Genomic DNA, 24781 nt, shown 5'->3' with positions numbered 1-24781 from the left:
GGAGCAACAAGTATCTGCTGCTGGACGAGGGAGGGAGGGACCAGCTGCTTCTCACTGTTGAGCCAAGTCTAGGTTCAGTACAGACCACCTGCACAGAGTAAAACGGAGCATTTTCTTCTCCTTTATTCTAAATGGATGGCAGAAAATCATCAGTTATTTTCTGCTCATACATACATGTTGACATGTTTACACCCATGAAATCATAAAACTGAAGAGAATCCTTCCCTTCCCTCTTTCCCTAGTTAACCTCTGATCTACTTTCTGTCACTATAGATTAGTTTATATTTTCCAGAGTTTTATATAAATGGAATAATATGTACTCTTTTTATCTGGCATTTTTCACTCCACATAATTATTCCCACATTTATCCATGTTGTATGTATCAACAGTTCATTCTTTTTTAATGCCAGATAGTACCCCATGGTATGGATATGCTGCTATTTGGATGGTTTCTGGTTTTTGGCTTTATAAGTAAACTAAGAACATTCCTTATGTCGGTGATAATTTAAGCTTAGCTTTCACCCCAATCTTGCCCTTTCTGCAAGGTGAGTTTAATATTAGTTTTTCTCTTCCTCCTTTTGCATTAGGCAAATTAAAAGGAGGAGAGACAGACTATTTCTGGGTGGACCAGTCTTTCTCTTGGGTAATAGAATTAGATGCCAAATTTGTAGCAGTTTTGAATATCTGTTTTTAAAAACAGGCAACATTTTTCAAGAATGTGAAAGCAGTCCTAGGAAAAGTTTCAAAATGATCACCATTCCTTGGACTGAGTTCTGTGCCAGCTGCGTGGAACCTTGAGAACCAGCCTGGAGGTTGTCCCTAACACTTCAGATAGCGATTTGCAGTAGAGGGGCCACCCCTCTGCGCCCTACGTCTCTGCCCGTCCCCGGGCTCCTCGGCAGTCCATCGAGTCTGCTTGTGCAGACTGGCTGGGCTGCTGGAGGGTGGGCCCAAGGATCAGAGGGGGCAAGACTGGCCTGTCTAGAGACTGTGAGCTGCCCAGCCGCCTTCCTCTCTGGGTTCCTAATTTGGTTTCTGTCTTCCTTTTTCCAATAATGACCGGATTTAGAACTTCGTGCAAGTCAGACTTACCCCAGTATGCCCAGAATGTTCCTTTCAGTGTGGGATTGAAACTTTCTTGTTCATTCAAGAGTCTAAGACTGAACCACTCAGTAGGATTACTGGTAGGAAATCTGTTCTGCTGGCCTAACCGCACAGTCAGTTGACCCAATAAACAAGCTCAGGACTGGTCATCGGCGGTAGTGCTTTTGCCTGTTGAGGGACGCTTGGCAATCCCCTTAGTCTCCGTCATGGCAAATCTGATGATAGGCTTACATGCAGAATCTGTTTCTTTATATCCCCAAGGTCTTAAGGGTGCTTTGATTGTGTCCCTTGTCTCTGGAATCTGTAGAGATAAGAGTTTCCTGTTTGAGTGAAAAGTGACTTTGTTGATAGAATGGCAGTCCCCCTCAGGTTTTAGCTATTATTTCGGGGGGAGGGGGAGTGGTGTTAATTTATGGGAAATGCTACAGTCTGTTCAACAGGGAGGAGAGTTATTAGGAAGCTAGACACACTCCAGGTAGTTAGGGTGGTTTTGGATCTCAGGCAGTGATACAGCATCCAGAGACAGGAGGCAGTGACAGGTGGAGAAGAGGGGCTGAGGTGCTGAGGTCCTGGGCAGCTGCATTCCACTCGGCCATTAATTGGATGTGTCCCGAGTTAGGAGAGTTTAGAATGACTCTTGAATAGAAGAAGAAGAAAAACAGGGTTGAATAAAATATTGAGCCCAGTTACTGTAGTGCTGAGTTGACCCACCTTAGCAACACCCAGGGCTTGCGTGATGTCTGATCCGAAGAGGGGAGCATGGACCTGGCGCTTGGGAGGGACACTAGTGTGGGAATGCTGGTCTGACAGTCTCCCAGGTGAGACTATGGGTGTAGACGAGCCCTCCCCGGGGAAGGACATCCGGAGCAAGAGGAACTCAGACATTGTGGCATTAAGGAGACATAGGCGGCCTGGTGGAGCTCCCCATTTCCATGATTTAGCGGGGGAAGGGGCCACATGATGGGATAAGAGCATCCTGTCCTCCGAACTCAGAGAAGGGCCGATGCTGGCAGGCATTTTCTGGGATAGGGGAGCAGGCAATTTTAAAGGTGATTTGGCCGCAGCCCCTAGTCTGTGGCAGGTCGGAGTTTTCCTGTTGTAGGAATTGCTAAGTTCGTTTGTGGAGTCAGAACTTTTTTCCTAATGTTTTAGGGTATGGGTTTAGGATATAGCGCAATGCTGTTAGCGTTTAAAAAGTTCCTGAAAGTTTTTTTAAAAGCTTCTGGATTTATATATACCACTGTGAGACTCTGAACCTCTGAAGAAGTGCGGGCTTATGGATGAAGGCACCAGCTGCATGGTGCGCTTGAGCGCCTCTTCCCTCTGAGAGTGTGCTGTGATGCAGCGGCCCTGACCACTGGCTGCGGAGTGGTCTTGCTGGCTTGCTGTGGGAAGTGAGTGTGGGAGTGGAGGAGCTCTTGGGGAGAGGGGAGAGCTCGGCGGGGCACTGGCAGTCTCCTGGGGTGGCACTGAGGGCACCTTGCTGCGAACACTCAGTGGTTTGTGTACCTCTGATTGATTGCTTTTCTTGGGACATTTGTGTCTTTAGGCCTGTCGACTACCTGGTCCCAGAATTCCCGATCCCAGCACAGGAGAAGTTCCTGCTCCAGACCTGAAGATCGAAAGCCTTCAGAGGTAATTTCTGAGTGCTGGTGTGACTGTGCATGTCCTGCGTGTGTGTGTGTGTAAGTGCATATGGTTGACACACACACCTGATTGTTGATACTGATGTCAGTGCGTTCTTGGGTAAGTTATGTAACCCCTCTGTTCCTCAGTTTCCAAATCTGTAAGATGGGGATAATGCAGGTGTTCACCTTACAGGATCCTTATGAGGATTCAGTGGATTAATATACAGAGGTAAATTGTGCTCAGTACCTGTTAGCTGTTATTAATTATATTGTTCAGTATTTTTGACTGAAAAATCCCATGGACAGGAGCCTGGCGGGCTCAGTCGGATATGCTCTGTAGGCAGCTGGTCCCTGTGTGAGAGCACCGGTCCCCATTGCTGGAAGCCCTCCCGGTGTCGGCGCTGGGCAGTCTGGGTGGTGCTGGCCTTGGCCCTGACCTGCGTTTTGTTCCAGATTGTTGTTGTTTTTTTTAAGTTTCTGAGTTGAAATGACTTCATACTTGAAGTGCTGAGGTTCAGCGCTGCTGGGGACCTCTGATATCAAGTCCGTTTGAGGGCATCTGCCTCAGTCTTGAGCACCCTCTCCCGAGTCTCTAGTGCAGAAAGAGTGGGGTAACTGCCTTTTCTCTTCTTGTTGCTTCAGTTTGAATTTTTTTTCTTCTTTGGCAGATTCCCTTATTAACACTGATACTTATCAGACTTGTTGGAATATGTCTTTAACTAATTTGCCTCCTGAAGATGTAGAGCTGAGACTTGAAAGGACTCCTCTCTTTAGGACTGGGGAGGGCGTGGCTGACAGTTCACGCCCCTGGGGCGTGGGCCCCTGGTCGCACTTGTGCTTTTGTGGAAGGTGCACAGCCAGGTTCCTGCCAGTTCCTGGGACTGCAGTGACATACGGGGGAAAGTCCAGATCCAAAATGGCAGGCTGGAGACACGGCCCTTTTATTCAGACCCTGCCTCAGACTTTATTATGGTGACGTTTATTAAAGTGATCACCAACCTGAAAAGTCACCAGGAAAAACAAATATGGACCTATTAGCAGGCATATAATGTGAACCGTACTTCGCAGCACAAGAAAGAACTCCCTGTCCCAAGAAGAGAGAGTTCAGCATTGTGACTTGTGTAAACAGAGTAGCTTACAGATGCAGCCTTACTTCGTGCCAAATACAACTTGGGGTGGTGCTAATGCCAGGGTCAGCACTTCCTCTTGTAGCTCTGAGACCCGAGTGGACTGAGGCAAGGCCCTGGTGGGAAGTCTCCATCAGGAGCAGCAGGCGTGAGGGGACTCCTTTTGTGGTTGGTCCCTCCTTGACCTGCTGTGAGGCACTGAGGTGCTCTCTTGGCAGAGGGTACCTTGGAGTCTTGTGGTCTGTTTTTGGCAGGGTGAGGAGAGGGTGGTAGCTTGCTTTCTTCTTTTTCTCTCCTCATCCTCTCCTTCCCTGACAAATGCTGCTTACCTAGCAGAAGTTACACTAGGTGAAGGAGTGCAAACACATTCTTTACAAACTCATTTCTGCCTGGACTCCACTGGTCTGTCGTTGCTTCTCTCCTAGATTTTTGCAGCCTTTGCTCTTCCTGGTATTGACCACCCAAAACCTGCCCTTCCAGACACCTTGCTGGAAGCTCTGATGCCCAGCGGGCAGGGGCTGGGTGGAGGCAGCCTGAGGGTGGGAACAGAAGCCCTGGTGGCCCTGGGTTTTGGCTTGGTGTTGTTACATGGTTAGTGGAGTTCTAGTTCTTAAACATTTACCAGGAAGTTGCCCTTGAGTGGAATGACTCCCTCCAGGGGTTTTTAGGCACGCGTCTTCAGCAGCCTGCTTGCTGACTTGGGAGTCTCTTAGCAGTTTCCCAGGGAGGACACTGAGGCTCTTGTGTCGTTGCTGGTGCAGACGTGGCCGTCTCGCAGAGCCAGGGAGGGAGTGAGGGCGTTGAGCTTCTGCCGCTCCCATCCTAAGCACGGCCCAGGGTATTGGCAGGCCCAGGGGTTTCCTCAGTAGGTAGACTGGTTCTCTGTTGAAACAGTGACCTGGTTATATGGCAGTACCATGGTTACCCTGCAGCTGCCAGTGCTCTGAAGAAGAATGCAAATACCCAGTGTCAGTGACCCTTTGCTCTCCCTGTCCAGGTGTTTAGGACAGACCTGATCACTGCCATGAAGCTCCATGACTCCTACCAGCTGAACCCGGACGAATACTACGTGCTGGCGGATCCCTGGAGACAGGAGTGGGAGAAAGGGGTCCAGGTGCCAGTGAGCCCTGGGACCATCCCCCAGCCTGTGGCCAGGTAGATGTACCTTGGAGAGGGGCCACCCCTCCCCCACCAACGGTCTTACTGCCCTGCCAGCCAGCCGGCTGTGGGGAGCAGTGTGGAGTTAGCAGTAGGGCTTCTGGGGGAATAAGAAAGGTGGTAGAAACACGCCTCGGGTCCGCAGGTGGTGCTGTGGGCCTCCACCTTGGAAGGTGCTGCTCTCCTCGAGAGGAAGGTAAATTCCAGGACTTCCTGGGAAGTGGGGGGTGGGGGGGGGACGCCTGGATGTAGGCACAGTGGCTCCCTCTTCTGGAGGCCGCTCTCCTGGGGAGGGGTGTCTGCCTGTCGTCCTGCTGGGTCAGCGCCACCTCTGGGGGAGGATGGGGGTGAGCAGTCCTGTCAGGTTAGGGCTATGTGGATGGGACCTTAGAGTTCTCCCTGGATAAACTTTGCCCACATGTTGTTAGAGACTTTCTCTGGATTTTACTTCCAAACCACTTTTCCCCTGAAAGGTTTTGAGGGTCAGGCTTTGATGACCTGCCTCAGCATGAAGCTGGGCTTGTTTGCTCACCTGTCTGAGGCTGCTCACAGGGAGAGAGCGCCCGACTTCACCGCCACCTCAGCTCCCTGCTTTGCGAAACGTCCTCTTTCACCATCACTGAGTGTGGCCTGAGTTTACCCTCAGCCCTCGCCCCCATCATGGCCTCAGGCACTTGAGATGATCGAGCCTGATTATTGGGTTAGGGGTCCCTGGGACAAATGTCCCCATAAGTGCACAGGATTAAATGACCCTCCCAGGCCGGACTGCCGTCTGGGAAGTGAGTGGAATGTTCCCTGGGCTCTTTAGGTTTCACCCCCCCCTGGGGCACAGCACCACCTAACTGCTCAGCGCTGGCATCCCCAGTCCCAGGCATTCTGAGCCCAGCAAAGGACGAGTAAACACCCACACAGCTTGTGGAAGTTTTCACCTGAAACCCTGCCCTTAGTTGAGTAGGAGGAAAAACTCCCTTAAATTTGCCTATCTCAATGTCATATATTAATAGATAAAGTCACTCTGGTATTATAAGGGTGATGGAACTATGACGGACTCCTTGGACAGCTGGGTATAAATGCAAACTGCCGGCGCCCTGAGACCTGGAGGTGGAGGGATGGTGTGGATGTGAGCGGCTCCTGGGCCGCCATGGTCTCTGGTCAGCAGTGGCTGGACCTTCTCACGTGCTGTTTTTCTCCTGAGCGGGTGTGAGGGCAGCAGTTCTCCAGGTGTTCACAGGTGGAAGTATGAGGAGCAGAGGGACCTTGCCTTCTCTCCTGGGATCCCAGGTGTGTGTTGGGAGTGTCCCTAACTTGGCCGGGACTCTGATTCTCAGGCTGCCTGGAGATGGCCGAGGCCCGAGTTTTAGCCCTGGAGGGGATGGTTCCTCCCTTGGCTCCCCAGCGCGCCGCTGTACCCGCTGTGTGGCTGCTCCTGTCTCTTCTGTGTCCCAGAGAACCCCGTGCTTGGTGGTCTCCAGCAGGGGCGGGCAGGCCTGGATTGTGGAGGGGGATCAGTCGTTAACCCTTGACACTTAGGGCGGGGTGCATTCTTGTGTGTGTGCGCTGCTGTCAGATGGCGGCAGGCACGCAGGGTCCTGGGAAGCCACACGGAAGAAGCTGGTGGTGACAACTTCGGTAGTTTTGTCACTTGACATCTAGTTTTATTTTAGGGGCTTTAATGACTCTACTGTATTTTATTAGCAGTGATGTTAGGGTGTTAACTCTCTTAACCAGGTGGTGACCTGGGGTTTGAGGGTCAGAGGTGGAAGCTCGCCTGGGGCCTTCTGACAGACAGACTTGCTTCCTTGTGGCAGGAAGGGTAACCCCGCTGCCTTGTTTTCTTCTTAACCAGGGTCGTATCTGAAGAGAAATCCCTCATGTTCATCAGGCCCAAGAAATACATTGTCTCGTCAGGCTCCGAGCCTCCGGAGCTGGGCTACGTTGACATCCGCACACTGGCCGACAGTGTGTGTCGTTACGATCTCAACGACATGGACGCCGCGTGGCTGGAACTGACCAACGAGGAGTTTAAGGAGATGGGTGAGAGAGGGCTCTGTGGCCTTGTGTACAGGATGAGTAAGGGCCTGCAGGTGAGGGGAGAAGCTCCTCACCACCTGGGGGCGCCGTCGAGTCTGCGTGTGCTCCCTGGACGAGTGGTGGGCTGAGGAGGGCTGTGAGGAGGGGAGGAGCAGGGCTCCTGGTTCCCACCCTCACCTACAGCCCCGAACCCGCCACTTCCTTACCTCCAGGAAACTAGGGAGGCTGAGCTCTTCGGATCGCTTCTTCAGCGCTGACCTGCTGTTTCTCACAGTAGACTCCACTCCAGCCAAGCGCACCGATTTCCAGACGTAGCGCTTGTGCTTTCACCTCAACCATCCCCTGAAGTCTTTTGCTAAACCCGAGCGCTCCATTTGTCTGTCCTGGCTTTCCCTGGGTGAAGCCCCACGTTAGCGTGGGTGTCGTGCCCATCGCGATCTAACTGTCTACACATCAGTCAGTTCTTGTGTGTGTGCAGCTCAGGGCTCCTGTACCGCCTTTGCTCGCATCTCCTTGTGTTACCACCAGGATGACACTTGGGTCTCGGCTTACACGCCACTTCTGATTGCTAAGAGTTGCCTGGAGTGTGTGGAGACGGCAAGTCAGTGAGGCCCAGTCTGGGTTCCCTACGAGAGAGTGTGAGGATTAATTAGCTTTGTGCTGGAGGTCGAGGTCGGGAAGTGGTGGCACAAGCTCTTTGCAGCCTAGCTTATGTAAGTATGTATGAAATGGTGGATGGATTTCAAAGCCCTGCAGGACTGAGACTGTGTTTATGTGGGTCCCTGAGCCTCGCATGGGGCCTGGCGTGTGACGGGTGCCGCCGCGCCTTCTGCTCCCCAGCCCCTGAGTGGGAAAGACCCTGTGGACTGAGCTGGGAATTTTGACAAAGCTGATTCGTTCCTCATGGTCCTTGCTTTTAGATATTAGTGGCTAGACTGTTAGTAGGTGACAAGGTTGCTTTATAGAATCTGTTCAGAAGTTTCCTCTTGGACAGAATACTATGTTTCAGCTTCATAGACTTTGTGGAAACCCCTGTACACCACTAGACTGGCGGAGGGGTCCTGAGTTAAGGCAGAGGGACCGACGGCCAGGGGCTGGGGGCTTCTGTGGATGGTGCAAGGGGTAGTGCTGGGTCTCTGTCGGACAGTGAGGCAGTGCTGAACGATTTGGCAGGATAAGTGGTGCAGTTGTCTAACATATACTGAACACATGCTTGAAGACTACCTTGGCTTTCATTGTTTTTTTTTAATGGTGAAAATTAATTATAGGGTATAGGGTTGTATTTTCAAAGCCAGTGATGTTTTCAAAACTGGTAGGAAGAATTGAGATGAAAGTGTCTGGCCATGCAGAAACAATCTCGTTATTAAATAGGGTTTGAGATGAGAGGTGGCTTTTTTGAATATGTGTTTATTAGGGCTTATCACAGTGCCAGCACTATTGTGTTCTCCAAGTTTTTAAAAACTGGAAGTGTCAATTAAATTTATGGTAATGCATAAGAGTTGTTGTTGGCTCTGATGACATTTCTGTTGTTTCTTAGATGTGTTTTACTATTTTTTACAGCCTGTTTTTTCTTTCTTGCATGAGTGTTTTCATTGTAGGAAGTTTGGAATACATCCACAAATGGAAGAAAAAGTCTCATCCCACCACTAGTTATAACCATGATAACCACTTGAAGTTTATTTTTGGTCATTTCTTGCATAAGAGTGCATTTTATTTGATTCATAAGGAGCTGTCTTCTTTGCTTCAGAATTGCTTGTATTTCTGTCTTTCATGGGTCTGATTAGCTTATGCATCTCAACTAGTAAATTCAGAGGATGAGGAGGGATAAACCAGGTAAAAACATTTGAGTATTCACAGTGAAATCTGTTCTCAGCACCATTTTAAACATTCCATTCCATTGAAAAAATGGAATGTTTTTTGAAAAACTAACCAAGCCATACTATGTGGTCATGGTTTTGAAGTCTGTTATATGCTGGTTGTTATATATAATATAGTAATGAAATGACAGTCTAATGTATTCAATACTTAACATCCTTGAGCACTTCTGGGATTTATCTTTCACTTTTCTACTTTCCAGTGCTGTGTCTTCAGTACCTGACCATAAAGAACAAACTGTTGTGTGGATATGTCTTTCTCCCTTTTAATTTAAAGATCCTTCCTTGAAAGGGTCAGAGAGATGTTCAACAGATAATATTTGGGACACTCAGGATACATTTATTTATTCATTGTGAATTCGTTAGTATAACTAATATTATAATATTTACTCATGGATTTATCAAAGTAGGTTTGTGGCATTTTTCCTCCAGGAATGCCCGAGTTAGATGAATACACCATGGAGAGGGTCCTGGAGGAATTTGAACAGCGGTGCTATGACAACATGAACCATGCAATTGAGACTGAGGAAGGTCTGGGGATCGAGTATGACGAAGATGTCGTCTGTGACGTCTGCCAGTCACCTGATGGTGAGGACGGCAACGAGATGGTGTTCTGCGACAAGTGCAACATCTGCGTGCATCAGGTAGGTGGGCAGCGGGGCCTGGGAGGAAGCCACAGATGGGGGGCTAAGGACGTGTGCCCATCTCTTTCTTATTACCGGGTGTTTCAAGTATTTCTTGCTGCTTTTACAGCCAGGAGAATGGGATCCTGTATTAATTTGCTTGGGCTGCTCTAACAGAGTATACCACCAGCTGGATGACTTAAAATGACAGAAATTATTGTCTTGCTGTCTGGAGACGGGAAGCCTGAATTCAAGGTGTCGGCAGGGCCATGCTCCCTCTGAAGCGCCCCCCCTCGCCTCTCTGGCCCCTGGTGGCTTGCTGGCAGTCGTCGGCATTCCGTGGCTTGCAGCTGTGCACCGCTCTGGCCTCCGGCTTTGCCATCGCTCCGTGTTCTCGCTATGTGTCTCTGTCTTGACACTTGGCCGTCTTGTAGGAAGACCCGTCACAGTGGGTGAAGGGCCCTCCCTACTCCAGTGTGAGCTCATCGTAACTGACTACATCTGTTTTCTTCTGGGTTAGGACTGACTTTAACATAAACTTTTTGGACACAATTCAAAACATCACTTTTGCTGACATCACGATAAACTGAGCCCTTAAACAAGAGGAAAGGGGCCCTTTTTCTTGAACGTTATCTCCTGTCCTCCCTGATGTCAATAGGATTTGGCGGTTGCTTCAGTAAGGATGGGCATAGGGTAATTTAAAAAGCTTGGGAGAATCTCAGTCTCGACTCTTCTTTCATTTATTTTTTAATACAATAATAATCTGTATTTCTGTGGGGACTGTGTTCATATAAACTCTATGGAAGACTCTTCTGAGGTACTTGCTTTGAGCTCACCTGTTGATGCTGAGATTTACAACAATCTTGAAGACTTGTGTGGAATGGTGGCTTGGTGACCTCTGGGGAAGAAGAATCGAGTTTGTGATTCTCGGCTGTTTTTGTCCTTCTGGCTGCCTCCTGGGGGTCCCTTCTGCCCGGGCACTTCACAGGCTGTGTGGCCTTAGCCCATCTCATCCTCACGACACATGAACCATAGTCTCCTGCTGATTGTGTTATAGTAGCTCTGGATTTTCAGATGACCGAGGAGCTTTCCTTGGGATGATGGAGAATTCTCATAGAGGTGTTGTCGTCTCAACATGATGCGCGTTGTGGCTACCATTTCACTCCTTTGTGCTATTTTACTTGGATGACATTTAGTTTTTTTTTTTTTCCCCTACCATTTTTACTCCCTGCCCCCCTCATCCTGAGAAAAGTTTTGTTTGAAAAAAAGAGTTCTACTTGGAAACTGCTCAAACCCTCTGTTTTATGAATGAGTCACCTGGTGTCAGGGTGGGCTGCTCAGAGTCCCACAGTGGGTTACTGGCAGAGTTGAAACTGGAACCCCAGGGTGGGGGCTGGGTTGTGGGGGGCAGCTCTAGACACCCCACCCCCCAGCCTGGTCTCCTGTTCTTTTGGCCACACCTCATTGTCTCTTAGTATTTCCTCTGGGTCCTTTTTCTTTTGGGATGTTCTTCATGACTTGTCTTTAAGGCATCCTTTGTTTAATCTTCTAATTTACTTAGACTTGTTTTTCCAGTAAAAAAGAAAAAATTACCTGCTCAAATGAGACTTTTTTTCTGGAGTGCCTGATATAGACTTTTTTGGTATTTGAAGCCTTAATAGTGTCAGTTCTATAAAAAGTTTTGTCTTGTTTTGTTTTTCCGGTCGGGCTGTGTTGACAGTGGCTCATTCACGGCACCGACACTGCTCCTGAGCTCCAGCCTTAGTGTCACTTAACTTTGCTGCACTCCCATCCTGTGGTTTCCTTTTTGCGTCCTGGATATTCAGATTGCATAGCGGCTGTGTTTTTCCTGTCTGGAGAATTGGAGTTGTGTTACTCTGTCTCTCCACTTCCTGACTCGTAGTTAGTTCATTTAAGGATACAGTTCTGAACAGTTTGGTGTTTTTAAACGGCTCTGACTGTGCTCCTGGTCCCATCACGGTTTTCTTTCTCTGCTTCTTCAGCGTTTGCCTTTTCTTTCTTTGACCCATCTTAATGGCTTTTAGTTGCCTTGAGTTCTGCAGTTATTGCTGTCTTGTGTAATTTGCCATCTTATGTAAAGCAGGCTTTGTTTTGAACATCAGCCAAAGAGACCAAATTTCTTGTTTTGTCTAGAAGGTCTCATTTTTCTGTGCCTGTGGTGCTCACTTGGGGTGAGGAGGCGTGGGGGCCAGGTTAGTAGAGCTTGCTCAGCCTGGGGGCCCAGGCTGCCCCTTGGTTCTTTCTCATGTCCAGAGGTGTCTCATGTCACAGCTTTGGGAGACTCAGCTGCTTTGTGCTTTCTCCTCACTCTGTCTCAGCTGCATCAGTAAATCGGAGGGATGCCTACCCCGTCTAGCTCTGGAGAGTGTTTTGAGGGTTTACTGACTAATATTTAGAAACTTGGTACAGGGGGTATCTGTAGCTACACAGCAGATTTCTGTTGGACCTTTCTGTCCTTGAGTGGTTCTCAGGCCCCCCCCCCTGGAGTGTGTGTCCCCCACCTCCTGACTGTGAGGCTGCCCGGCACCTTTCCTGAAGGGAGTGCCTCTGTTTGGTGGCAGTTCTGTTAAACTCTTTCTAGGTGTTTAAAATTAATAGACATACGGGAAAAACAACTCTCTTCTCTCTTTTCCTTGGGATGTGCGGTGTCTTCATAGGCCTGCTACGGAATCCTCAAGGTCCCAGAGGGCAGCTGGCTGTGCCGGACGTGCGCCCTAGGCGTTCAGCCCAAGTGTTTGCTGTGTCCCAAGAAAGGAGGAGCGATGAAGCCCACCCGCAGCGGGACCAAGTGGGTGCATGTCAGCTGTGCGCTGTGGATCCCCGAGGTGGGTACCCTTCTGGGTGGTTCAGCTCCAGAGCCTGTGCTGCTCATTCTCACGGGGAGCCGTTCATTAATTAGCAGGCCTCATTGCAGCGGTTGAGTAAAACGCCGCCTGTGAATTACTACTCCTTTTTCCACCTTAAATTGAATCTGAGGCACGCTGTCACCTGCTGACGGTGTGAACGTTTGTAGAGACGTTGACTGGGAGCCACAGCTAGTTGGATTCCTGGGTGGAGGTGTTCAGATTTGTCTCCGCTGCGCACAAGCTCCCAGGAGCGGACCCATGGCGTTCACGTTGCGGCCTTCCCCTGAGGTGGGCTGTAACCCCTTGGAGCTGGCGAACCACGCAAGCCACACAGTTGTGGTTAAAGAACCACTGCTCTAGGTCACATTTGTGTGATTTTTATTAAAATTCTTACTTAGCCTCGACCTTTTTAATTTCAGGTCTGGTCTAATTTATTTCAAGTCCCAGACCTTGACTAATTTAATTTGCATGGCTCACTCTGAGAATATCATTTGTGATTCAAATTTTAGCATTTTTTGGTGTGTAATTTTGGTGCGTTTTTCTCCTGAGGAAAAAAGTTATCTGAGTTATTTTTGAAGTGAGGCTTCAGGACTTGGGATCTCACAGTTTGGTATTAACAGGATACAGTTCAGTGATCCAGCCCGAACACGGAGAGGGCATCTTATTTATCTTGGCAGTTTTCTATTTAGTATGTAGTAAACATTTCTGACTGAGGAGAATGGTTTTTCTCTAGTGAAAGAGAGATACTAGTTTAAAAGCAGTCAGTACTTACTTACTCAGTTGTTCACAATGTGTTTTAGTATATTTAAGATGGATTTCCAGCCTTGACCACTTCTCTGTGGACCAGAGGTGTACTCGTTTACCTTGTCCTGATACGTACACATCTGAGCTATCACTTGGGTGAGCAGTGAACGTTGGTATATCTGAATGTCTTTACAAACAGGATGTTTGCATCAGATGAAACCCAACCCCCCTGCCCAGGTGTGGAGCTCGCCCCTTTAAAGTGGGATTTTACCTGTGCTAGGAGGGCGAGGGCCCCTTGGCATGCCCTGGTAGGAGAGTTGTGGGGAAGGAAGCATCTTGAAGTTTCTCCGTCTGTGGTCTGCCTTTGTCTGTCTGGTGGCCTCTACCGCTCTGTCTTGCTTTGTCTCGGCCTCCAGGTGAGCATCGGCAGCCCCGAGAAGATGGAGCCCATCACGAAGGTGTCCCACATCCCCAGCAGTCGGTGGGCGCTTGTGTGCAGCCTCTGCAATGAGAAGTTTGGGGCATCCATACAGGTAATCAGCTCGGTCGGGACAGTGTGACTGCCCTTCCCTGCATTGCAGGGCAGGGTTCTGAACTAACTCTCACAGGGTTTGGAGATGGGACTGGACTCCAGGAAGCACAGCCCTCTCAGGTTGCTGAGGGCGGTGGTGGTGGTGGGGGCGGGGGGTGCGGCCACACCCTGTGTGCGCGCCTTTGTTGGTGGGTTGTAACCAGAACACCAGTTGTAACCGTCACAGGGCAGCTCAGAAGTCTGCCTGGGCCGCCCGGCAGTTCCAGTCTGTGCCTATTTCTCGTTGCTGCCACAAGCCTGGCGTCATGGGGACAGCCCTGGTGGCGAGCTGGAGGCTGGGCACTTGAGGGACAGTCACCCCCGACCTGCTGAGGGGCCCTGCTGGTGTCTGAGGCGTGCACGTGGGTTCCTTGTCTTGGTACACAGTGTTTGGAGTCAGCTTGGCATGCTGATGCTTTTGTGTTTGGTAAAACAGGTACACCTTGGAGCACCAGCTGGGTAGGGGGCACCCCTGAAGTGCTGCTCCTAGGGTTCTACACAGCCTGGATTTCTGATTTTTTTTAATGCTCTTGTGTGTGGGGAGGTGGGGTTGTGGGGAGAGCCTGTATGTAAAAATTGTGCCTGTATTTTCTGTGTCCATGTGCAGGCAAGTGTGGAAGGTCATAATGTAGGAAGAATTAAGGAGAAAATATAGATGGCCTGGTGGTTTTCTGTGTTGTGTAAAAGACTGCTTGAGAAGTTAATTTCTGGGCCTCACGTTTTTGGCATCTAGTCTTGACTTAAGAGGCCTGAGACGCTATTCCACCAAGGTCTCCAAGTCCTGCCTGGGGCCCTGCTGGCTCCTCCTGTAGGGGGTGCCCCCTCAGGGCCATGGCTCCACCCCCCCCTCCTCCGTCCTCCCCGCTCCTCCTCAGTCCCCAGGTCACGTCCTGAGGGCAGAGGTGTTGGTTTGGGGTGTCTTCTCTCTTGATGCAGAAAACACAGCAGCTCAGCACAGACATACACCGCACAAGCTCGGTCAGACCACCAGTTGCGGCTTTGAAAGAAGTGACCTCATTTGACAAAATCAGTTTGTATTTTGGCTGATAGATATTCCTCTCGGTAAGGTATCCAGTGGCTGGTGGTTTTTAAAAAGTTTGCATTTTACACGCCAAGCAGTTGTGCTTTTCTTCGTTATCACTTCCACTGGTGTTCAAGAATCCAAAATGTAACAAAAATATTCAGAGGGTGAGGCAGGAGACAGCTGGTGGGATTTGGCTGTGGACCTTGAAAATAGTGCAGATTTTTTGTATGTGAATGGAATCTGCTTAAAACTAAAACATGACAAAAGCCTTTGGCCTGAGAATTGTATTCAGAGGACATGGAGGAGAAATTTTTTAAAAGCCACAAAGTAAAGCAAATAAAAAAGACATTGGAGTGGGTATATGTATGTGTGTATAGACTGCCCATGTGAATACTTTCAGGAAACAAGCTGTGCTAACCAAGAAAAATGGAAATTTGTTTTCTTCTGAGGTACCTGATGTTCTGAGGGTAGAGACTACACCCTTTACTGAGCAGGTCCTTCATTGATGCTTACAGGAGGCAGGCGATTGGGATCTCTGCTTCTCTTTTAAACAGAGACGATAAAATGATGTTTTTTTGTTGTTGTTGTTGCCATTGACCTCTTTTTTCCAGAACATTAATTTGAAGGAGGAGAGGCCAAGGAAGTTTGATGATTTTTCATATCTTCACAGAATAGACTGATTTTATTAAAGAATTCCTGTCTGAAATGTCTGCAGCTGGAAAGGCTCAGGCTTATGTTTCTGTAACATCTGTTTGCTGAGTCAACCTGAATGGGAAAACCCAGAGGAAGGCCATTTGGCGTCTTTACAAAGCCCAGCATAAACGCTCTGCTGTGGCGTGTTCCTCTTGCAGGTCGGGGCGCTGATGTAAAATGTCGTTGGCACCAAACACTGATAGCGTCTCCGTTGTCCGTTCCACTTGCCTCCCCTCTTGGCTGCCTGTGGAGGAGGAGGAGCGCTTGGCCTTTTACTGATAGTGGCCAGGGGTGTGTGTGTGGTGCCACCAAAGCGGATTTCACACGTTGCTTGGAATTGAGGTTATTATTAAAGACAAAATTACAGATTTATGTTGGTTTGTGTGCTTGAAGTGTGTGCACTGGGGGAACTGATTTTCTGTGAAGTGAGCTAGATTTTCTGTGAAGCGAGCTAGATTTTCTGTACTTCTGGGTAGAAGAGACTTTGTCATAATGGAAGAAGTCATGACTGGCACTGAGTCCCCTCTTAAATACTGAAGTGATTAGGGGAAGAAGCCCCAGCCCCAGCCTCTGCAGAATGTGACGATGCTGTGCAGGGCTCCTTTGAATGAGTTTAGTTAAGCTTTTCAGCTGGCCCCAAGCCCCACCGGGTTGCAGGTTCTTCTCCTTTCTACAGCCCTGCTGCGGCCAGGATCACTTGGCCTCAAAGAATACCGTGTTGCTTTTTAAGGGACTGGCTTCAGTCACCACCAGGAACCTCCTCCCTGGCATTCTCCCAGCACTGATCAGATGGGAGAAGTTAATCGCTTTCCTCCTGCTAGGCCTCCAGCTTGCTGTGTGGATCAAAGGCACTACATGGTCCTCCTGGTGGGGCAGTGAGTGGGAGATCGGGCTGGGTAGTGCCTGACCTCTGGGCTGACCTTCCTTCCACCTGCTGGCGGTAGGTCCCTCGAGTTTGCACTGCCAGGCGCGGCGCACCCAGGTCTCAGAGCTTGTCCTCATGGGCCAGGAGGCCTCTGCATCTGGCAGAGCTTCCCTAGGGTGCAGAGACTAGTCTCAAGCTGTCTGTGCAGGGTGGTCCCAGTCTCTGGTTCCTTGCATCTCTTTGGGAGTTTCTAATTCACCTCCTGGGTCTTGAGCAACCCCCGCTGCTGGGAGGAGTGTGCCCCTGTGTTGGGCCTCGTCCTGGGGGCCACAGGAAGGGCCCCCGTGATCCTGTAACAACTCTGACTGGTGTCGTCCTTGAGGAGATTTCACCACTCAGGCTTTTAATATACACGTTAAAAAAGCTCAGATAAAAAAACAAGTGAATGCCTCAGAGTACACGCTGTGTATTGAGAACATCTGCACGTGCCACCTGTATAATTACGCCCGCCTTACGAGGTGATTCTGGATGCAGTTGCTTTTGTAAGAGAGTTACTGTTTGGTTAATGAAAAAAAGCCTCCTGAATCCCAAGCCATAGCTTGTTTAAAACACGATTAGATCTGCCGGGGGTCATCCACGTAAAGCCTTTCTGTCCTGAGCACTCCAAGTGCAGCTCTTCCGTGTGTGTGCGTGTGTGTGCGCGGGTGCACGCACGTGCGTGCAGGTGGACGGGGTGCCTGCGCTCAGGGCTTCGGGTCCTGTCGCTCCCTAATCCCACCTCTTGCTCCCTAACCCCACCTCTTGCTCCCTAACCCCACCTCTTGCTCTCTGTTTTCTTGCCAGTGCTCCGTGAAGAACTGCCGCACAGCCTTCCACGTGACCTGTGCGTTTGACCGGGGCCTAGAGATGAAGACTATCTTGGCAGAGAACGACGAAGTCAAGTTCAAGTCCTACTGTCCGAAGCACAGCTCTCACCGCAAAGCCGAGGAGGGCCTTGGTGAGGGGACTGCTCAGGAGAATGGTGCTCCCGAGTGCTCCCCGCGGGATCCGCTGGAGCCCTTCGCTGGCCTCGAGCAGAATCGGGAGGAGGCCCACCGGGTCAGCGTCCGCAAGCAGAAGCTGCAGCAGCTGGAGGACGAATTCTACACGTTCGTCAACCTGCTGGATGTAGCCAGGGCCCTGCGGCTGCCCGAGGAGGTGGTGGACTTTCTGTACCAGTACTGGAAGTTGAAGAGGAAGGTCAACTTCAACAAGCCCCTCATCACTCCAAAGAAAGACGAAGAGGACAATCTAGCCAAGCGGGAGCAGGATGTCTTGTTTAGGAGGCTGCAGCTGTTCACGCACCTGCGGCAGGACCTGGAGAGGGTAATGACCGACACTGACACCTTGTAGTGGCCTAGAGAAGACGACGGCAGAGACGGCCGCTGGCCCGGAGCAAGGGACGGTAGCCGTTCATTTACTCTCAGGCCCTGTACACACTGCAGCATGAGGTGGTGTTGGTTCCGTATTTTATGGCTGGGAAGCTCGATGTACACACACGCAAGATGACCGCAGAATGGGGAGCTTCTCTGGTTTAATTTTAAATAGTTAACTGTTCTTCTGGGAGATCACATGGGTGCCTCTTTCCCCTCCTCCATTCTAGAGCTAGAGGGAACAGCCCCAGGGAAATGGCCAAGGGATGGGCTTAGAATTGTTTACAGACTGAGGAGCCAGAACGGATTTCATGGTGTGGGGATGGGGCAGGCGGGCAGAGGAGGGAGATCTTTTGTTCAGCCTGAGGGGGCACCCCCGCCTTGCTGCCTCTCGGCCCAGCCCTGTTCCTCGGCTCCCTCGCGGGGCCTTCGCCCTTGCAGTCACTGAGCAGAGCAGGTGTGGGTGCCAGCGTGTGTGCATCACCGCCACGCCCGTGCATGCCTGTTCCCCGTGGTTCTCCCGCAGCGAGGTGCTACGTCGCCACTGAGGCTGTCCGTGTTGTGTGTCTCTGTGGCTGTGTCCATGTGTCTGTGTGCTCTGTCTGGTGTGGGCGTGGGGTGGGACTCCTGGTGCACAGAGGCCTGTGATCTGACTGAGGAGCCCGTGGGCACACTAACTAGCACACTCCGTTGCACACTTCCGGATCACACTTCTGCCCGCAGCCTCCGCTGGCGGCACTTCCCTTCCGCTGTTGCTGCTTTGTATTTCCCCAGCTCTCCAGCATCTCTGGAGTCCCCGTCTGGACCTCCTTTCCTGCTACAGGAGTAATCAGGAGCGGGCTGTCTTTTCCCCCTGGCCTCCTGCTCCCTGTAGGTAGCTTCTGACTGAAGCTCACTAATTGGCGATGCGTCTCCGAGCACCTTCTGCGGCAGCTCCCCTGATTGCCCTGCTGCCAACAGCCGGCTCCGATTAAATTCATTAGTGCACGGGAGATGGAACGGAGGAGCAGCCTGTGCTGAAAGGCACTCAAGTGGCCTGAAATGGTTAACGCATGTCCCCCAAGCACCTAACTTATTAGTGATTCACCTGCCTGGGAGAGAATCTGACTCAGAGCTGATGGGAAGTGAGAGCCTAGGCAACGAATAGGGATACGTGGGGGAAGTACTGAACGAAAAAGCCCGGCTCTCACAGACACCAGCACCGCCCTGGCAGAGGAGGCGTGGCAGTGAGAGCATTGGTGGGCCTTCCTTAGACGAGACTGTTCTAGAACCTGACAGTGACACCCCACCAGGATTCAGGCAGAGGGGAGGTGAGGGGCGTGGCATTGAGGCTCTTCTGCTCCCGTGCCCCCCCTGGTGGTGAGTGTGAAGAAGACCTCGCCTCAATCACAGGTCTGTGTGACCTTTTTGTTAGCCATGAGAAAAGGGTTCAGAAGGATACAGTGGAATCCTGGTGAGAAGCCTTGTCCCAGCTCGACAGCTGCTGTACTTGGGGTTGCATGAGCTTTGGCGTCAGTCCTCAGGAGGGACGACGAGAAGTCTAATGTTTGGACTGTGTGTGTGTCTCAATCACCACAGAATAAAAGTGTAGAAAACGCTTGTGGTGTACTAACTCTTCTGTACATAAGATCCTCAGATTAACACGCACCTGTAATTCTGAAGTGTTTTTTTTGAGTCATCACTGTTGCTTTTTAAGTAGAATGCCAATGATGTATGAGAATAGGGAATAAATCAGGATTTTCGTCTGTGTGGCATTACTTGCATTTACTTTAAAGAGTCTTTTAAGATTTTAGGGCATTTAGTGTCAGTTTAAAATAAGCTTATTAAAATGAAAACCATGTTTTCCAGAATGTGCCACAAGGCCTGTTAGGGTGGAGGCTTTAAAAAAAACGGAAATCCTGGCCATGCTGCAGAGAGTAGTTATTTGTAATTATAAACAGTATTGGGCAGAAGACTCATCAGAGCAGGGGTGACAATAAGAACAAATCATAAGTCTTGGGTAATTCACACACTAGGTAGTGTAATTCACACTAGGTAATTAACATTCCATAGTGCTTAATATGAAGGAGCATGATCAAGGCATGTGTTCCCTTCAGAACTGAGTAGTAGGCCTCATTAGAAATGCAGACAACGCTGAGTGAAAATGGTGGTGGTTCCTGCAAATACATGCCTTGGGGGCGCCTTGCACACCTGCGTTCTAGTTCTGGACCAGACAGGCGGCAGGAATGGACTCCCAGCCGTGTGGGGACCTGAAGACACGATTACCCATGTGGCGGGTGCCATGCCAAGTTGCCAAGGCTGCCACTTCACTGGTGGGATCGCTCTTCCCCCAGACATTGTCTTCTGAAGGAAGCACTAAACATGAATTCAGCAGCAAAAGGGGTACTTTCTCAGATAAGGATATGCCACCTCTGCACTGGGGCATCGAAAACAGCAGGTCCTGGGGGGCCGTTCTGCCCAACTTTCGGTGGGATGGTCACTTGACATTCTGATAGCGGCTGCAGTTGTCCGGGAGCATAAAAGGCAAGTTAAGGTCTAGTGTTGCAAGCAGTGTTTGGGATTCAAGAAAACTTGAGATCATTGTTGGGTTCCCGAGGGCAGTGGTTCTCAGAGCGTGGCCCTCAGCCTGCAGCAATGTGACCTGCTGACCTTCGGACCCCACCTCTGACTGTGGAAATTCTGGGTGTGGAGGCCAGCATTCTGTATTTTAGGGCCCTTTCATGTTTGGGAACCTTGGCTTTGTGTCTTGGGTTTGACACGGTATGGTAGATCTGGTTTTGGGTGCCACCTCGCTGGCGATGGGGAGAAGATGGAGGGGAAGGAAGTCAGGTCTAGCAGGGCACAGAAAGGCCAGGCAGGGTGTGTCTTGACAGAGCCTCAGTTCAGTTGGATATACGGGGGCTGCTGATGGAAGTTGCCCTTCACGGGGTGTTTTGTGCATAAGGGAGGTGAGGTTTAGGGCACTCAACTATTCTGTGGCCACCCAGGTCTAGGTTATTCAGAGGCTGATTTTTCCAATAGAAAACCCTGGGGTCATAGTTAGATGTCTCTTCTCAGATCATGGGGAATGGAAGTGTGGTTTTCCCACTTAGCAGCCAGGGTGGACATCTTTCCTGGGAGAAGTGGTTGCAGACGCCGAAGTTCAAGTTCTCTGTCTTTTCTATTTCCTTGACCATTTTAAGGAAAGAGATGTATCTCTGTTGCACATCTGACTTAAATAGAGAGTAACCTTGTCCACTCCTGTCAGAGAATTTACCTTTCTTAGCTCCACAAGTTGGGTCCCCTGCCTTAATGTAAAAATCACTCTCCATTTGTTTTTCAGTAATTAATGAGTCTGTAATAAGGATCTAGGTTCGACTCCTTCCTCTTTTTGAGCTTCTACTCTTAATCTCCTTTGGGTGGAATATTTGTAAAGAAAATCTCACCTACTGGCTACCTCCATCCCCAAACTGATCAGAATTCTTAAAAAAGAACACCTACTTACTGGCCTGGCGGGGAGAGGGTGAGGCTGTCAGAATGTGTTTTAACCAGGGTGAATGACACTGAAACAATATTTACTCTGAGATAGGAAGGCTGATTTTCTTCGCAATTATTTTTATTAACAAGTGTCAGAAAATTCCTAAACAGTGAATCATTTGGGAACAAAAGAAGCCTGACTTGGTGTTCCTGCTGTTGGCCTGGAAATTACACCATTTATGATGTGTAAAATGCAAACGTGAAAGCCAGCTGACCTTGTGTCCTTTCGCAAAGGAGGCTGTCTTTAACACCGCTGGGGAAGAGCAGATGGAATTGCTGCTAGGCTTCTTTAGGGGCGGTGTCCGAACATAAGCCAAAATTCAGGGTCATGTGTCTTGTTGCCACTTGCTGCTGAAAGATGAGTGACCTTTGAGAAGGTGACGGGATGGGACTACCCAAGTGGTGGGAGAGTATAGTTGTGCCTTTGATGTAGGAGCTGATCGGGATACCGAGACACTTCTCAGTCTTGCCACTGAGCTTTCTGGGAAGGTATTGTTCACATCTTGAAGACAGGTTTAATTGTGCATCTGGTGTGTTGCGTTTGACATTTGTGTTTCCAGGCCCATGCAGACTGATGGGGTTTACCAATAAGTGTTAGGACTGAAGAGATTTAAGGGAGTTTATTGACTAAGTCATTAAATTTTGACTCTATTGACTGACCACAGGTGGCTTTGAAAGCGGGGAACAAATTCGTGTTGATTAGCTAGTGTAGGTTAATGAGGATATGCGTGCAGCCCCCAGTGGTTGCGCATCAGATGCCAAGTGGAGCTCGTAGCGCTGGGCTCTCTGTTACTGACAGATGGATCAGGAAGCAGGCAGTGTCAGTGATGCAGAGAGCTGGCCTTAAGATGCTGATGTAGCAAATCTGAGGCAAAACAAGGACCCGCCCTAGGTGTTTGCTCTGTAGGAACAAATTAGCTACCTGTAAACTCCAAGGTATTTCAGAGAGCTCAGTGTCCAGTTGATGGAACTTCACTTGGATTCTTGGTGACCACTTGGCATTCTCGTGGGCCCCATGCAGGAACGCTTTTTTGGGGGGCTCTTTCCTCTAATGGCCCTTGACCCTGTGCTTGCCTAGTTGCATCTTCAGAAGATGCTTGATAAAGTGCAACCAAGGTGGCTTCTGAACTGCTCTAAAGCTTCTGACAATAGAATTCATGGGAGGATAAGCAGAGTCCTTTGGCAAGAGCTGGTATGCCTGGCCTTGCACACCATTGGGCATCTCTCTGCTGGGATGAGCCGATGGCCAGGCCGTTGGCCTGGTTTGGTGTTGGGGGCATGGCTCCCTCCTACAGGCCCTTTCTCTGGTGGTACTTAGCATCACAAAGGGAGGTCAGATTCCATAAAACATTTATATTTTGATTTCAAAAGTCAGTCAAGGACCTAGTGGGATACATTTTTCCCCCCCTCAGGTTAAAAAAAAAAAAAAAAGTACTGTTATAATGTATATTGCTTACTTAGAATCTTTATTCTCTACGTTCCAGGTTCGGAACCTCACTTACATGGTGACCCGCAGGGAAAAGATTAAACGATCTGTGTGCAAAGTCCAGGAACAGATATTCAATCTTTACACTAAGCTTTTGGAGCAAGAAAGAGTTTCAGGTATGCATTAAGCCCTGGTAGGTCAAACAACAGGGCAGGGGTTTGTTAGCCTTAACACTCTGTTCAGGGGGAAAAACATGCTAGTGTCTTTTCAATTTTCTTTTTTACTCTAGAAGAATCAAAGGGAAGGCTTTTGCTGTTGAGGGAAATCTCAGGCATTTGAGGCACTGTGGTCTAGGGGACGGGGCCATGGCTTCAGCCTCATATGGGTTAAATCCTGTATTCCCTACTTATATGCCCAACACAAGTGAGTCTAAAGTTTTCTGAGTCTCTTCCATTTCCTCACACGTAATGTTGGGATGAGATCTCCAGCTCCCTCCTGGGAAGTAGTGAGACTCAAAAAGCAACTTATGTATTGTAAAGCACTTGATAAATGTACAGAGTCTCGGGGATACCTAAAAAGATGTATTGGTTATCTAGCCTTTGGGTCTACCTGTAACATATGGTAAATATATCTAAGATTGGGTACTCAATGCACATATCCACGTTTAGATAATATTTACAGTGGATTCTTTCGGTGTAATTGAAATTTTGAATATTTTTGAGATTCAGCACAAAGTATTTAGTGCTGCCTATTTTTGCATTTCTCTGGCAAAGAAAAAAACTAAGGGATGGACTTCCTTCCCTTTGGAGAGCACTTAAGTGACTTTGAGATCAAGTGCATAGTGGGACAGGTTGTTGGACCTCTCTAAAGTCTGTCCATCTGTAAGAGTTTTGGTCCAGCATTTTGGCCTCTGAAGGCCTTGAAGGGCTAACGTTCTGTGCTCACAAGCCCCAGAAGGCAGGTGTTATAAGGATTTCAGAGGAGGAGGAAGAGTGCCGAGTGTGTAGAGACCTACTCGCTAGTAGGTAGGTCTTGGGAGCGGGTGTCTGCTTGTCTTTGCACGACTTTCCTTGTGCACAGTCAACGGGCTTACTCTAACCTTCTGCTTTTGTGGCTCTTTACATATACTATGAAACATGGACTGAACAAAGAAATAATAACCTATTATGTTGACAAAACCATCTGGATATATGTGACCAGAAGTAACTGGTCAGCTGAACAAAGAGGAGAAAAAGCTTGGCAAGTTTTAAAAGATATCCTTGTTTTGATGCCATTAACTTATTTAATAATATCATCCTAGATAATTTCCTTTGCCAGAGTAAATATTCCCCAAATCTGTCAAGGTTATATCAATAGCTAGACTTGTGAGTTCAGTTGTAAAATTTTTGAAATAAATTTTTTCAGGTACAGTATCGTAAATATTGGGTTGGCCAAAAAGTTTGTATTTTTTTTTTCATAAGATGGTACAGAAAAACCCAAAAGAACTTTTTGGCCAACCCAGTACCAGCAGTCTGATTCATCAAAGTGAACTTATGTCTCTTCATTATTCCTACTTGAATGCAAATAAAAGAGGGGGCTCTCCCTTCGTGTCCACCTGGCTGGCGTGGAGCACTCTCCTCCAGCAGCAGAGGCCCGGGATCGGCAGTGCAGCTGTGCCCACGGAGTTCTGCCCCTGGAGGGCTTTCTCTGACTTGCTAGGTCCTTATGTCATGAGTGATCACTGATGAGTGAGTTTGCCTTCGAAAATAAGTTGTGAAAGGAAGCTGTAAAGAATACTTTCATCTGATTCTCCTTGAGTTATTTCTTACAGATATCGTAGGGCATTTTTGTTTGTTTGTGTTTCATGGCAGTGTTTCTTTGGTAAGTGGTTGAGCCTCTGAAGGTTACGCAGTGTTCTGTGTAACAGCTGTGATGCGGGCCTGTGTTCCCAAGTCCCCCTGCTGTTCCACAACAGGAATGGGGTGCGGGGTCCTCCTACCCCCAGTACGTGCCAGGTTGACTGGTTGGAAGCCATGCCCCAGGGAGTGAAGTGGGAGCCCCTTAGGATGCCTTTTTCCTTTTTCCAGTTTTAGACTTTCAGTTGTGTTCTTACTTGTGCCTCACCTGATCTACCTTTTA

The 24781-nt window shown here is 49.2% G+C and overlaps 1 protein-coding gene across 8 annotated transcripts in view; it reads left to right on the top strand.

The window, feature by feature from the left end:
• Positions 1-24781, top strand: part of JADE1 (jade family PHD finger 1) — a 56426-nt gene that overhangs the window by 26434 nt on the left and 5211 nt on the right. For 7 of the 8 annotated variants that reach the window (XM_070769106.1, XM_070769108.1, XM_019977375.2 and 4 more), the window contains exons 3-10: positions 2654-2739; positions 4857-5014; positions 6864-7051; positions 9355-9566; positions 12224-12391; positions 13573-13689; positions 17153-17674; positions 22722-22839. In XM_070769106.1, the coding sequence (XP_070625207.1) occupies positions 2654-2739; positions 4857-5014; positions 6864-7051; positions 9355-9566; positions 12224-12391; positions 13573-13689; positions 17153-17674; positions 22722-22839 (1569 nt within the window). Of the gene's footprint in view, positions 1-2653; positions 2740-4856; positions 5015-6863; positions 7052-9354; positions 9567-12223; positions 12392-13572; positions 13690-17152; positions 17754-22721; positions 22840-24781 lie in introns of those variants that run through there. The other variant, XR_011561106.1, reaches the window with a different exon arrangement.

Source organism: Bos indicus, chromosome 17, assembly GCF_029378745.1.
Source record: "Bos indicus isolate NIAB-ARS_2022 breed Sahiwal x Tharparkar chromosome 17, NIAB-ARS_B.indTharparkar_mat_pri_1.0, whole genome shotgun sequence".
NCBI lineage: Eukaryota > Metazoa > Chordata > Mammalia > Artiodactyla > Bovidae > Bos > Bos indicus.
This window is presented reverse-complemented; position numbering and strand designations above follow the sequence as displayed.